This window comes from Gossypium hirsutum, chromosome D09 (genome assembly GCF_007990345.1).
Source record: "Gossypium hirsutum isolate 1008001.06 chromosome D09, Gossypium_hirsutum_v2.1, whole genome shotgun sequence".
Classification (NCBI taxonomy): Eukaryota; Viridiplantae; Streptophyta; class Magnoliopsida; order Malvales; family Malvaceae; genus Gossypium; species Gossypium hirsutum.
Window position 1 is genome coordinate 39,499,562 of NC_053445.1, and position 16,361 is coordinate 39,515,922.

Below are 16,361 nucleotides of genomic sequence, written 5' to 3' on the forward strand. Positions count from 1 at the left end.
GGAGAAATTCTATCCTCCTTTTAGAAGAGAAGTTTAAAAAGCCAAACTAAATAGACGTGCCCCTAGATAATTGGTTGAAGAATCAAAGCGGATTCCCAAAGATAAGCCCACTGCCTACTATTCTGCTAGTTTGCTTGCATTTCTTCTTTGTCCACAGTTGAATCGAGGGTTCCAATTAGTTAGTCGCAGTGAGAAAGAACTACTTAAGTACCATCGTAATTAACAAAACAGGCCAAAGATGGAAGGGGTTGAGCACAGAATAGTTAAGGTGAATGGCATAAACATGCACGTTGCAGAGAAGGGGCAAGGCCCGGTCATTCTTTTCGTCCATGGCTTCCCCGAGCTATGGTACTCTTGGCGTCACCAGATTTCTGCTTTGTCTTCTAAGGGTTACCGAGCTGTGGCCCCTGACCTGAGGGGCTACGGTGGCACGGATGCTCCGGATTCAGTCACCTGTTACACCTGTTTCCATATAGTGGGGGATTTAGTTGAGCTTTTAAACACCATCGCCCCTGACCAACAGGTGTTCGTGGTTGGCCATGATTGGGGAGCTATCATTGCTTGGTATTTGTGCTTGTTCAGGCCAGACAAAGTGAAAGCTGTGTTCACCCTCAGTGTGCCCTTTACTCCACGTAATCCACAAATGAAGCCCACTGAAAGGTGGAGAGCTATCTATGGGAATGATTATTACATATGTAGATTCCAGGTAAATCACATTTTTTTAATGTCTTTTAAACCACAATTTGTAGTTCCCAGCAAGGCTTTCTATTCATTTCTTTCACAGTATCCTAAGAAATACAACTGAAACACATTACAGGAACCTGGAGAAATAGAAGCTGAGTTTGCAGAGATGGGTACAGAGACAGTAATGAAGGCATTGCTAACATACAGAGTTCCAGATCCATTAATGTTACCCAAAGGGAAACCATTCGGCCATTCAGCAAATACCCCAATTACATTGCCTTCTTGGTTATCAGAGGAAGAAGTTAATTACTATGTGATACGAGTCACAAAAGCCCAAATTCTTGAAGGCGAGGCCCAATAAGCAAATTCTCAGCCCAATCAAGAAATCCATCCATACTTAGTTGAAAATCAGGCCAAATTATCAAAGTGGCCCAAGTTGTAAAGTTTTATTTTTATTTTTATTTATTTATTTATTTATTTACTTAGTTTAAATTTTTATGTCAATATTCAGTCCAAGAGTCCCAGATAAAATGACCTTTGACCGAATTTCCATATTAAAATAATTAGGAGTTTTTTTTATTTTAGTTTTCTAATTAGATTAGGACTAGTTATAAGGCCTATTTAAAGGCATGGCTGTCCACCTTGTTAAACACTTATCATTATTATTAAAATTTCAGATTTGTTGAGAGCAGAATTTTCTTTGAGTTCTTCAAGGATTTTCTCTTGAGTTTTCTTTAGAAGTTGTTTTAACAATCTTTTTGATTGTGGGAGCCATCTTCAACCTTCTTCTTGCCATTGATATTCTTTGGAGGGGAGATTAGAGCCGTTTGAAGGGAGTTGTGAGATCTTTCGAGATTTCAAGGCTTCTTAGGACTTATCTTTTAATTTCTTACTGTCAATTCTTTCTTTATTTCTACTTGTGCTGAATTATTATCTAATCTATTTTCTGTTCTTATTGTGTTTTCAGCCTTTTTCTATCTTAAGGAATCAGCCCAAAAATCCCCAATTTCTAGGGTTTTTCCATACTCTTTTTGGGTGAAATTAGATTGTCGAAATTTGGGGAAAACTATCTTGGTGTTCAATTGGGCAGAATCACAATCTCCTTGAGGGTTTCAAGAACCCTAACACTTATTTCTATTCTCAATTTGATTCTTTGCTGATTTGGGGATTTTATTTCAGATCTGAAAATTAAAAAATCTAATCTTTTAATTTTCTGTTTCGTTTCAGATCTAATTGTTTAGGGTTTTCGTAGGAGTTTCTCGTGACTTGGCAACTCGATCTTGGTCCGCGCGCAACCCCGTATCATTTGGTATCAGATTTTGGGCGTTTTGGGTGTTCTTGGTTGATTTCTAAACTGATCTCTATTTTTTAAAGCACAAACAGCAGTTTTACCCAGAAAAATTGTTCAAAAAAAATTCATTTGAGTGGGTAAACGTTGTCCGATTGATCTGAAATTTTACATACATGTTTTTGGCACTGTGATTGAATATAAAAAAATTATTCCCGCAAAAAAATCAGTCAAAAAAGTCAAAATAATAAAAAAATACGAAATTCAATAAAAATTTAAAAAAAGATTCAGCGGGTTGAATTTGGTGCCCAAAATTTCCAGATCAAAAATTCAATATATAAGGACACTCCAGATTTAATTTCGTGATTTTTGGAGATCGGGAACACCTCGAACGAAGTTGTCAAGTTACTCCGCAGTTTTTCGGGTTTTCTGTTTTCAGCAATTTTTATTGATTCTTAGCTGTAGGTTTTCATTTGTTTACCTTTATTCTTCCTTTACGTTATCTAACACCTTCTTGTTTCTTGTGTTAGTAGGATTTAAACGTGTGCACAACTTCTTCCTCGGTGCAACACGAATCAATTGGTGTCTCGTCAGTTTTTGGCATCCTAGTGCAAATTAGGATTCTTTGGTAGTTTGGTTCACACTCTCTAATTGGTTGATATAAACTCTGATAAAGAACTCACAAGATTGAATTCGACCTCATTGAGAATTTGAATTTTCTTTTGAGTGATTAATGGTGAGGTTTGCTAACTTTTATTTTTGAGTGTTGAGTGTTTATTTTTTACAGGTTTTGAAGATGTCTAAAGGTGATAATAATGATGCACTTATGAAAGTCCAACAACAGTTAGACAGACATACTACTGCAATCACACAAATAAATGCTACACTTCAAGCATTGAATACTACTTTGAATGAGGTACGAGTGAATCAAAAACATCAATATCGAGATCCAATTAAGGAAGATAGGGATAACCAGCCCCATAGGTGCAACCCTCAACGTGTCCCTAGAATGGATGATGATTGTCATGATCATGGACAATCATCTTTGGCAAAACCAAAGAGCGAGCAGCAACGAGAACATCTCTTTCATACTCGCTGCCACGTACAAGGTAAGCTTTGTAGAGTTATTATTGATGGTGAAAGTTGCTCGAACATAGCCAGCACGACGATGGTGGAAAAGCTTTGCTTAACCACTACCAAGCATCCACAACCTTATCAACTACAAGGGCTTAGCAACGAAGGCCAATTTAGGGTCACTCAACAAGTGCGCATTGCCTTTTCTATCGGTAAGTATCAAGACGAAGTTGTGTGCGACGTAATGCCTATTCAAGCCTGCCATTTGTTGCTAGGAGAACCATGGCAACTGGATCGAAAAGTCACTCACGATGGTCGTACCAATAGGTATTCTTTCAAGCATCAAGGAAAGAAACTTACCTTAGTGCCGCTCACTCCGGAACAAGTCCATGAGGACCAAATCAAACTGAGAAATTCTGTTAAAACAAGTGAGGAAAAAGAAAAAGAGAATGAAAAAGAGCAAAAAGAGATTGAGAGTGAAAAGGAATGTGAAACAGAAAAGAAAATTGAAAAAGAAGTTGAAGAAAGAAGAGAAAATGAGTTAGAAAAAGAAACAAAAGAAAAAGACGAGGAAAGGCTAGTGAGGAATGTTTCCACTAACCAAGATATGAATTTTTCTTGTGTTGCTACTTTTCAGGTTCCCGAAAGATCGAAAGATAACTTTCAACTTCAATACCTCTCAAATGAAAGACGCTTTCATACGATCAACTTAAGCAAAGATGAAATCACACTACATGATCCCGAAGGTAAGCGAGGTAAGGAAATTTTAGAAACCGAGTCCAGTGCAGATTTGAAAATTATTGATAAAACTTTTGGTGACTTAGTTCTTAAAAGATCCCATCATTTTGATCCGATTAATTGTTACTCTTCGATTGTGGTTGATAAAGTCATTACGAAAAGAAGCGTGATTTGTTATTCTCTTGATTTACCTTGTGTAAAATCCTTGAATTTGTCCAAATCTGTTTTGGAGAATAAGGTAACGAAATTTGCCAAATTTGTTTTCAATTTATATTCTTGCCTTAAACAGTTTATGTGGTTGTACATGAAGTTTGAGTTCCATTTGACAAAGGTTAACTCAACAACGGAGATTCGACTACACTATGCCCCCGATGAACGAAGGTTTGTTTTAAATGAAAAAGGTAAAATCGACCCTTATTCTTTTGCTTATCGAGGTAAGATGCTTGAAACCTTTGAAACACTTTTGTACTCCTCGGATAGTGATAAAGATCGTGTTGATGAACACTTAGATCGAAACGTGCTTGACTGTCCTATTTTATTTATTGATGATCTATCTGTTTTGATGGTTGATAAAAAGATTCTTGTTTTTGATAATGCATGTGTGAGTGAATCTATAGACCGTCGATTAATGCATGGTATGATTATGCAACTCTGTGAACCATGTGAATCTTTTCAAATACCTACTTGTGACGATTATGTTTACCATTTGATTTATTACTCACAATTTATTCATGGTTTGTGGGAACAATGTGAGACGACTGAATGCCTTAAAACATGTCCATCTTTGTTTCAAATATTTGACGAGGCAGTGGTGAGTAAATTAGATTGTTTGCATGGTAATCTGAATCTGTCCATTCACATACGTTATACCTGTTCTGTTATGCTTATGATTGGACTACAAGCTTGTTTCCGTTGCTATTTACTATCTCATGGCTATTCTTTTCAGTGGACTCAATTGCCATTAGTCCCGTTCGATAGAGGAAAGTCGAGTTCATTTGATTTTTCAGATTCGAGGACGAATCTTTTTGAGGAAGGGGGGAATGATACGAGTCACAAAAGCCCAAATTCTTGAAGGCGAGGCCCAATAAGCAAATTCTCAGCCCAATCAAGAAATCCATCCATACTTAGTTGAAAATCAGGCCAAATTATCAAAGTGGCCCAAGTTGTAAAGTTTTATTTTTATTTTTATTTATTTATTTATTTATTTACTTAGTTTAAATTTTTATGTCAATATTCAGTCCAAGAGTCCCAGATAAAATGACCTTTGACCGAATTTCCATATTAAAATAATTAGGAGTTTTTTTATTTTAGTTTTCTAATTAGATTAGGACTAGTTATAAGGCCTATTTAAAGGCATGGCTGTCCACCTTGTTAAACACTTATCATTATTATTAAAATTTCAGATTTGTTGAGAGCAGAATTTTCTTTGAGTTCTTCAAGGATTTTCTCTTGAGTTTTCTTTAGAAGTTGTTTTAACAATCTTTTTGATTGTGGGAGCCATCTTCAACCTTCTTCTTGCCATTGATATTCTTTGGAGGGGAGATTAGAGCCGTTTGAAGGGAGTTGTGAGATCTTTCGAGATTTCAAGGCTTCTTAGGACTTATCTTTTAATTTCTTACTGTCAATTCTTTCTTTATTTCTACTTGTGCTGAATTATTATCTAATCTATTTTCTGTTCTTATTGTGTTTTCAGCCTTTTTCTATCTTAAGGAATCAGCCCAAAAATCCCCAATTTCTAGGGTTTTTCCATACTCTTTTTGGGTGAAATTAGATTGTCGAAATTTGGGGAAAACTATCTTGGTGTTCAATTGGGCAGAATCACAATCTCCTTGAGGGTTTCAAGAACCCTAACACTTATTTCTATTCTCAATTTGATTCTTTGCTGATTTGGGGATTTTATTTCAGATCTGAAAATTAAAAAATCTAATCTTTTAATTTTCTGTTTCGTTTCAGATCTAATTGTTTAGGGTTTTCGTAGGAGTTTCCCGTGACTTGGCAACTCGATCTTGGTCCGCGCGCAACCCCGTATCACTATGTCACTAAGTTTAACAAAAGCGGCTTCACTGGTGTGATCAACTATTACCGTAACTTTGATCGGTATTTAATTCTTTTTCCAACTTTAAACACCCCCGTAATAGGTGCTTTTTACCTTCTGTCTCATGATTTAACCTTACATGTGTGTGTGTGCGCGCGCAGAAATTGGGAACTGATGGCACCATGGGGTGGTTGTGAGGTAAAGGTAGCTGCCAAGTTCGTAGTGGGTGATGTGGACCTGGTTTACCATATGCCCGGCATGAAAGAATACATTCACAATGGTGGATTCAAGAAAGATGTGCCAATGTTAGAGGAAGTAGTGGTAATGGAAGGAGTTGGGCACTTCATCCACATGGAAAAACCCGACGAGATTAACAACCTCATTTATGACTTCTTCCATCAGTTTGATTAACATTTTGTTTTAAATCCTTGTCTGTCCCATCTATATTTGTGTAATAAAATTTGGGTAGCTTAAGGACCTTAATCATCTGTGCATGTATCCAGCTGATTTCGGGAACTGATATTTGATCTTTCCACGCCCCCAGCATCCTTGCCCGAATGTTTTTAGATATATAATTGAAATATTTGTGTTCAGCAAATATTTGTATACGAGATTTATAGCTTCTTTTCTTGAAACTTACAATAATAGTATTGAGTAGAAGGTTCTTGAGAAGGATGCACAAATTTATTATTATTATTATATATGATCAATTTGCTGCTATCGATCTATTACTATACTAAGATAGTTAATAAGATTTTTTTTTAAATGAAGATAATTTATAAGATAGTTAAATCATATAATTACAGAAGGCGAAGATAGATATAATTTTTTGGTAAGATTAAAGTATAATTTTTATTATTATATTAATTTATAATTTTATAAATGTTAAAGGAATTAAAAAAACATATTTACCCTTTTTTAAAGGGTAAGGCTATTCCACCCCTTATCTTCACCTCTAGTGTTACAATTATATAAAATATTTATAAATTTTATTTTAAAATAAATTTCGAAAAATATATTAAACTAATAAACTTCAGAGTATAACTTAAACTTATCTAGTAGCATCAAAATTAAAAAAGAAAAAGTTAAAAAGCCTTAAAAGCTCTTAAAAAATGCAATAAGGTCTAAAATCATGATTTCCCAAACTTCCCATGTTCACAACATAAAGTCAAAACTTATTAAAATATTAAAAGGAATTAGTTCACTTGCTAATTGTCTTTGTTGGGTTAAGTAAACACAATTTTTTTAAAGTATGTAATTGCAAAATTTATAGGTAATTTGTAAAAAAAAAACAATTCAAACAACATTCAATGTCAAAATTATAATAAAGACAAATTCATAATTTGTATATATATAAATAGATAAAAAATCATCTCCTTTAGGAGCTATGATCATCCTTATCGTCGATGATAAAATTTAAAACCACAATTAACTCCAGTGACAATGGGTTGAAACAAAAATAATAATTAACACTAGTGGCAATAGGACAAAAACCACTATTCTAAACCAGTGGCATGGCTGAAACCGATTTTCAAGTACAATATTATATGTCGACATGGCCAACATTTAACCCCATTGGTAGCATTGGAACATAGAATATCAGGAGTGCTATACCACCTCTACCTTGGGACATGTGGCAGCACAGAAGGCCACCTGAGAGACACCCCTCCGCTCACTACCAATCGGCTAGTCGCCAGAAGATTGATGGCCTGATTCCAACTAGCCTTTCATCTTCCCCGAAAGGATTCTTGTCAACCATCCCTATAAGGTTACTACCTGTAAGGAATTTATGTTTTTTGAAAGTTTGAAAATGGAAATAAATCATTTGATCTTAGTGAACTGTTGAATGTGGAAATATTAAATATACTTTCTCATAGATTCTTTTACGATAAAGTCGTTATGATTTTAACAGAATTAAAATTGGGTTTAGAAAATTATTTAATTGGAAATATATTGAAGTTTATTTTGGGAAATAAAAAAAATAAATATTTAGTTAGATTGAATTATTGTAACACCCTTAACCCGTTTCCGTCGTCGGATTAGGGTTACAGAGTATTACAGTACAATTCAGATGAATTAAATTCAAACAAAAAAGATTAGGTAAATTAAATAATAACATTCAATAATTCTATTAATCAAGGTAGAAACACATTTATGAGCCTTAAATCGAGCTTACGGGGTCCTAAAAATGGTTTGAGAACATTACGGGATAAATTTGAAACAAAACAAAAAGTTTTGGAAAAACTTAAAAATTTTGGAAATAGGGGTCACACGGCTGCGTGACATAACCCAGACCATGTGGACATCCTAAGTCTGGACACACGGCCGTGTCCCAGCCTGTGTGTCCGTCAGTGTGGTATTCGAAATAGAGTCACATGGTAGTGTCGTAAGTCATGTGCCAGACTGTGTTACATACTAACTTGAGGCACACGACCATGTCGTAGACCTTTGAAACTTTGCACCTAAAACAAGAATAGCACACGGCCGTATGGGGTGACCGTGTGTGGCACAAGGTCGTGTGATAGCCCATGTCCCAGGTCGTATGCCCTTATTTGAACCTTCAAAATCAAGTTTACCAAAATATTCATACTTGGACATCAAATAACTCATTTACCATCATTTAAAGCTATTCAAAACACACTTAAATAAGACCAAAACATGCCAAAATCATTCAACCTAAATGCCTAACCAATGTGCTCTCATTGACACCACAATTCAAATGTCCAAACAAGTTGCATTTCAAAGTTACATGATCATATATTAACACATACCAAATTTTTCATTCATCCACAATATCCAATTCCATTCCAAAATATGTTAGTCTTTCACTAATAGTATAAAACAAAATGACCAAATCACATACTTATGAACCTTTACAAGTTAAAATATCAAAACATATATAAGATACCAAAAGTTCATCCAAGACAAACATCATTCAAGTGTAACAAACACCACAAGTAACAAATAACCAAAATATTTACAAACCACCTATTACATGCCATATAACCAAAAGTAATCCTTCAAAAACTACCAAAAGATAATCGAATAGTGTGGTTTCTTCAAATTGACCCGATCACACGATTTCCACGAAATGATATCTACAAGAGAATAAGATAAATAACACGAGCAAGCTTTTATAGAGTTTAGTAAATTCGACGGTTAAAACGATAAAACTTACTGTAGTAAACACAATAATTATAATAACAAGAGTAAATAACAGTGGTTCCTATCAACCACAATCATTAATAGGTAGGGCTGTGCATTATTCGGTTAAAACCGAATTTTTTCGGTTAACCGACCGAGTTCGGTTAATCGGTCGGTTAACCGAAAAAATTTGGTCTGGGGTCGGTTAAGGTTTTTTGATTTGTTCGGTTAATGGTTAAATCGGTTCGAAACGGGTCGGTTAACCGAACAAATTCGGGTAAACCGAATTTACAGTTTAAGGGAGTTGGGCCGAATAGGACAGCCCAAATGTAAGTATTCAACAGCCATAGGCCCTAGCCCAAGAAGGGTAGAACTTGGCCTGCTGTGTGCTGTCCATTAGACCATTACCGTTTGGTCCATTTCTCAGCAGCAGAGTGAGCAAACACCCCTAACAACACCCCTATTCACAACACACCTCCAGCTCTCCTCCCTAATTTCACAAATTTCACTTTCACTTTCACACTCACACTGTCACAAACACAGTCCCAACAACACCCATAGCCCTAAATCTCAGTCTCAGTCTTAACTCTTAAAACCCAACAACCAACAAACACTTAATAGTAGAATCGGGAGTCGCCGAAGTCGCCGAGTACCAGGTTTGCTTTCTTCTAACTTCTCACCTCTTCACTTCATCTTAACCAATGCTATCCATGGTTGCTGACTTGCTGTCTTCTTTTGTACATATGAAATTTTAATATATATATTAGGTTTTACAAGCAGCTATGTAAAAAAAAAACCCTAAACAGTAAAAATGGTAAACGTACATGAAAATTGAAATCATGGGGAGTGAGGCAGTGAGCAATGAAATGAAATATATAGAATTGCTTTTTCAGTTTTTCTGTGGTGGATTGAATAATGAATAGAGTCATGACCATTTCTTCTTGGACCTTTTTTCATCATTCTAATATCAGGGCCATAGGAAATTTTTTACTAATATTATAATTTTCATCATTACCCATTTCCAACATTCAATTTAGCTTGTTCTTTTCATGGCGAATTGTGCTGTTTGTATTTCGATTGAACTAATAAAAGCTTTTCTATTGCTATTCGAGTTTTTAATGAAATTCTTTTAATAGTTGTTGACTAGATACAGTTAAATAGACATTATCTATTGTCTAATTCTGATCTTAATATTATTTCGTAATTAATAATTATTATTTTTTGTTATAAAAAATATCTAATTAAAAAACCACCAATTTGGAATTTAAATAATTCAAAGTCTTTGCGTCATTTCTATTTGATTTAGTGACAACATCTATGACTATGCTATTCATTTTTAGAAATTGAAAAACAGAAGGCCAAAAAGCATTAGAATTGTTTGATCTACAATATAGCATTTTTTTAATATTTTACCAATTAATATCTTAAATAATTTTAAACTTAATGGTATATATTTATATATGGAAGGATAATTATATATAAAGAATTTGATTAAATTAGTGTAAAAAATATTTTTTTGAGAATATTTCTATTTTTTTGTTTTATATAAAATATAAATGTATGGTAGAAATTAAACTCAAAATACCATAACATACCATTCACTCATCAATTTTCTCATTTCGATCAAAGACATGTTTAATTAAAATATAAATTGAATGTTGAAAATACCAAACTTGGTCTAATACCTAATTTCATTGGTAGCAGTAGGCAGTAACAATCAATGAACATCACCAACAAGCAAAATATGGAAATTTCAGCACCATGATCTTAACTTGGTACATGCGAACAACATATATGATATATCTAGAAACCATAACTTAAATTTAACAATTTTAGTGTTTTGATATCTTAACTAAACTTGAATATGTTTGATACTTTGAATATTCATCCAAACCCTAATTTTGTAATGGGTTAAACTAAACTTGTTATGCTGTTCCTGATCTTGCAGAATGTCAACCGAACCAACATCTATTGAGGGTAGTGTTACACCTCCTACTTCGATAGATTCTGAAAATTCGGGAGTTGGAGCTTCAATCCAAACAAAGGGGACTACCGGGAAAAGAAAGGCCCCTCCTCAAAGGTCAGAAGTTTGGTCTCACTTCACTAAATTTATTAATAGTGAGGGTGCAAGTAAGGCTAAATGTAATTATTGTGAAAAGGAATTTTGTTGTGATATGAAAAAAAATGGTACTGGGTCCTTGAAATATCATATTGGTTCATGTAAGAAAAATTATAGTAATGTTGTTGACACTAGTCAAGGACAACTAGTTTTACCTAGAAAGGGAGTTGAAGGGGGGGAAGGGAATCTTTCAACTTGGAGATTTGATCAAGAAGCATGTAGGAAAGGATTAGCACAAATGATTCTGATTGATGAATTACCTTTCAAGTTTGTTGAAAGTGAAGGTTTTAAGAAATTTATGTTTGTGGCATGTCCTAGATTTCATATTCCTTCACGAACTACTATGACTAGGGATGTTTATCAATTGTATCTAGATGAAAGGGTCAAGATAAAACAACTTTTGAGAAGTTCTTGTTCTAGAGTTTGCTTAACTACTGACACATGGACATCTTTGCAAAGAGTTAATTATTTGTGTATCACTGCTCACTTTATTGATAATGTTTGGAAGTTGAATAAAAAGATTTTAAACTTTTTTCTAATTTCTAGTCATAAGGGTGAGTCCATTGGGATGGTGATTGAGAAATGCTTGTTGAATTGGGGGATTGATAAGTTGTTTACTGTTACTGTTGATAATGCAAGTTCAAATGATGTTGCTATTGGTTATTTGAGAAAGAAATTTAACCCTCGAGGGGGTTTAGTTTAAAATGGTAAATATCTTCATATGAGATGCATGGCACACATTGTGAATTTGATTGTTGTTGAAGGCTTAAAGGAAATGAATAAATCTGTTGAACGTGTTAGGGGGGCTGTTAGATATGTGAGACAATCTCCAGCTAGATTACAAAGGTTTAAGGAGTGTGTTGTGGTGGAAAAAATAGAGTGCAAGAAGATGTTGTGTCTTGATGTTTGTACTAGGTGGAACTCGACCTACTTAATGTTAGGCACTGCTCAGAACTTTGAGAGAGCTTTTGAGAGATTTGAGGAGCAAGATACAAACTTTAGGGTTGAACTTGAAAGGGGAAAGGGTTGGCCTAGTGTGGATGATTGGGATAATGTTAGAAACTTGAGGGATTTCTTGGAACACTTTTATGAAGTCACTTTGCGTATATCCGGCACTTCATATGTCACGTCCAATAATTTTTTTGATGAGCTTTTCGAAATTGATATTCTTTTACGAGATGCTCAGTTAAATAGTAATATTGATTTCAATGTTATGGCCATCAAGATGAAAGAGAAGTATGATAAGTATTGGGGTGATATTGATAAGATGAATTTGCTTATGTTTGTTGCTTGTGTGTTAGATCCTAGACAAAAACTAAAGTATCTTGAATTTGCACTTAGTGAAATGTCTAGTTCTGAAAAAGCTTGTGAAATGATGCAAAAGTTGAAGGAATCTTTTTATGAATTGTTTGATGAGTATAAGCCTCCACTTCATAGTACTTGTAGTCAATCGAGTGTGTCAACACATGTTTCTATTGGTGAACCACAACAAAAAATGAAAAGGCGAATGCAAGCTTTGTATAAAAAGCGTGAGTTGGAAATTTGTGGTGAGGATAAAACATCTGAGTTGGATAAATATCTAGCTGAGGCTAATGAAGAATTTGTCGAAGATTTTGATATTTTATTGTGGTGGAAAGTGAACAGCCCTAGATTTCCCACTCTTTCAAAAATTGCCAGAGATGTGCTAGCTATACCGGTTTCTACGGTTGCTTCAGAGTCTGCATTTAGCACCGCGGGACGTGTGCTTGATCAATATAAGAGTTCTTTAACTCCTAAAATTGTACAAGCTCTTGTGTGTACTCAAGATTGGATTCGAAGATCATCATCACAAGAAGACATAAAAAAAATTGAAGAACAAATCCAAGAGCTTGACAAGATTGAAAATGGTATGTTTATTGTTTTATTTTAATAGTTTCAATTTTTTTTATCATATCACTCTTACTTATTTAATTGATTCAATGTTTAGACATTTCTTGGAATGCATTAGAGCCTACCCTAGATTCATGAGCTTTCGTGAGTTGAAGGGTATGCTTACTACTATCTTATTCTTGTTAATTTATAATCTATTCGTTTGTTTATATTATTTGATTTTTTTTAAATGTGTATATTTCTATTATATGCTAAATTTTTGCTCATGTTTTTTTTTTAGGTTTAATGCAAATGAAGATATTTTGTAGAGATGAAATGGATATAAATGGAGAATAGAAAAAAACTTACATGTCAATTATGTGTTAATTCAAGACTTATGTAATGTTTTTAATTATGTAGTGATTCAAAGACTTATGTAATAATTTTAATTATGTAGTTATTTAAAGATTTATGTAATGCTTTTAATTATGTAGTGATTTAAAGATTTATGTAATGCTTTTTTAATTATGTAGTGATTTAATTCGGGTAATTTGGGTAATTTTCGGGTAATTCGGGTAATTTAGGTAATTTTCGGGTAATTCGGGTAATTTGGGTAAATCGGGTAATTCGAGTAAATCGGGTAATTCGGGTATTTCGGGTAATTTTTAACCAAAAATGAACAAAACATATTTTTCAGTTAATTCGGTTAACCGACCTTATTAACCGAAAAAAATTTCGGTTCGGTTAATTATTTTTAAAAAAATTCGGTTCGGTTAACGGTTAAAAAAATTTGAGAGGTCGGTTAATTCGGTTTTCACAATTTCGGGCCGGTTAACCGACTGAACACCCCTATTAATAGGTGAGTATATATATGCAGTCATGTACAAGTTACATGTTAACATAATCATACGAGATAATTCAATATTAAGTCACAATGCTTTCAGGAAATTCATGAATAATCTTCAAACAGTTTAATAACAAATCGTTTAACACTAGAGATATTATTCGATGAATGATATACAGATATGAGTACTTAGTTATCCATCCGAAACACGCCAAAAGCTCAAACGAGCCAATCTAACCGAAAATATGGATCTATTCGATACTAAAAACTAGTTAGCACTCTAATTAAAATGCATAAAACGTTTATTAAATTTAAATACACATTCATTGAGGGATAAAAAAATTTAATACACATTTTCCTTAATTATATTAGGCATAATATCAAATTTAGTCTTCATTATTTTTATTTTTTATTAATTTGATCTTTATTTTTTTAATCTAAATTTGGCTCCAACATTTTAAAAAAGCCTATTCATTTTTAATGAAAATGATTATTAAAATATTAATTATTGACAATGTTTGTATGGCAGTTCACGTATATTTCGTACTGACATGAAACTATTTATCTCAACAAATAATCTAAAAACAATACAAATATTCAAAAAAAATTAAGAATTCCAAAATTCCAAAAAATAAAAATAAAAAGTTCATAAAAATATCTAAAAATTAGCATAGAGTACATGTGAATTGTCATGCAAGCTATCATATTTAAAAATTTAACTTTTAGTTAGCAATTCTATTGAAAAACTAATAATTTGAATCATTTTGAAAGATTAATGGTCAAATTCGATCTTTTTTAAAAGAGCAAGGCCAAATTTAACTAAAAAAATAAACGTAAAATTGACAAAATATCCAAATGTTGAGAGCTAAATTTGACATTATACCTTTATATTATCAGCTAAGGAAAGAACTATCCACCAATTAGCTTTCTCTTTTATTAGAAAAGATCTATCCACCTTCAATTTTACGGGGTGTGCATTTCGGTGCGGTTTTCGGGTTTTGATATTATTATTAAGTTAAACGAAATTTTAATTGAAGTAATTATAATTTTATTTCCTTTAATTTTTTCACATAATTATCTTTTTTATTCAATTTATTATGTCGTATCACTTTTAAATTTACTTTTATTTTAAATTCATTATAAAAATATTAAAAATTAAATCAAACACTTTTTAATAAACTCAAAAATTATTTATTTTCTTACATGGCCTTTCTCTTGTTATAAATATATATTAAACGATAAAAACTAAATGAATATCATAAAAATAAATAAATTATCAATTTAGATTTTAACTATTAATGGATATTGAGTTTAAGGGGTGGGGGATTCAAAAGTACCAAATTTTAATAACTATTCGGATTTAATATTTAAATTAATTTTAATATTGGGTATATAAAAAGTTAGGAGCTTATCGTCTATGACATTAATTGACATAAAAAACCTATCCTCCGCTTAACTTTCTTTTTAGAAGAGAAGATTAAAAAGCCTAACTAAATTTACGTGTCTCTAGATAATTGATTGAAGAATCAAAACAAATTCACAAAGATAAGCCCACCCTAAACCTACTATTCTGCTAGTTTACTTAAGTGCCATCGAAATTAACAAAACAGCCAGCAAAACAGGCCAAAGATGGAAGGGGTTGAGCACAGAATAGTTAAGGTGAATGGCATAAACATGCACGTTGCAGAGAAGGGGGCAAGGCCTGGTCATTCTTTTCGTCCATGCCTTCTCCGAGCTATGGTACCTTTGGCGTCACCAGATTGCTGCTTTGTCTTCCAAGGGTTACCGACCTGTGGCCCCTGACCTGAGGGGCTACGGTGACACGTATTCTCCGGATTCAGTCACCTGTTACACCTGTTTCCATATAGTGGGGGATTTAGTTGAGCTTTTAAACACCATCGCCCCTGACCAACAGGTGTTCGTGGTTGGCCATGATTGGGGAGCTATCATTGCTTGGTATTTGTGCTTGTTCAGGCCAGACAAAGTGAAAGCTGTGTTCAACCTCAGTATGCCCTTTACTCCACGTAATCCACAAATGAAGCCCACTGATGGGTGGAGAGCTATCTATGGGAATGATTATTACATATGCAGAATCCAGGTAAATCACATTTTTTCAGTGTCTTTTAAACCACAATTTGTAGTTCCCGGCAAGGCTTTCTATTCATTTTTTCCACAGTATCCTAAGAAATATGTTCAAAGATGGCAACAACAGCAGCTGCATGCAAGAAACCATGCAAAGTGCACGTTGCATGAAGAGAACCAGAAATCCAGCCGATGCATGCTTGTGTCCATGGTGTAATTCGACAGCAGCATGTTTTATTTTGTTGACTTTTGATAGTTAATGCTTTAATCATTTTATGCTTTGGTCAGCTAAGGTTAATTGTGTGCTTAGCTGATTTTGTAGCTCTTTTAGGTTATTATTAAGTTGATGTAAACCTTTAGTTACTTGCACAAGCAAGCTTTGTTTTCTTTCTATGTATTTTTGTTCTATTTATGTATGTAACTATGCACTTATTCGGGTAATGAAGAAATCATCTTGTTCATTCAACCTTCTCTTGTTTTTTGCTTCGGTTTTATCTTTCAAACA

At 33.6% G+C, this 16,361-nt stretch overlaps 1 protein-coding gene and 1 pseudogene across 1 annotated transcript; both read left to right on the forward strand.

Moving 5' to 3' along the window:
• The first annotated feature begins 6 nt into the window (after window positions 1-6).
• LOC107891474 (epoxide hydrolase A-like) lies at window positions 7-16,139 on the forward strand (annotated as a pseudogene).
• Window positions 9-6,491, forward strand: LOC107891475 (epoxide hydrolase A). Its single transcript, XM_041100613.1, has 4 exons — window positions 9-706; window positions 818-997; window positions 5,820-5,881; window positions 5,981-6,491. Exons 1-4 carry the CDS (start codon window positions 239-241, stop codon window positions 6,228-6,230), a joined length of 960 nt encoding a protein of 319 aa, XP_040956547.1. The 5' UTR covers window positions 9-238; the 3' UTR covers window positions 6,231-6,491.
• Window positions 16,140-16,361: the final 222 nt, after the last annotated feature.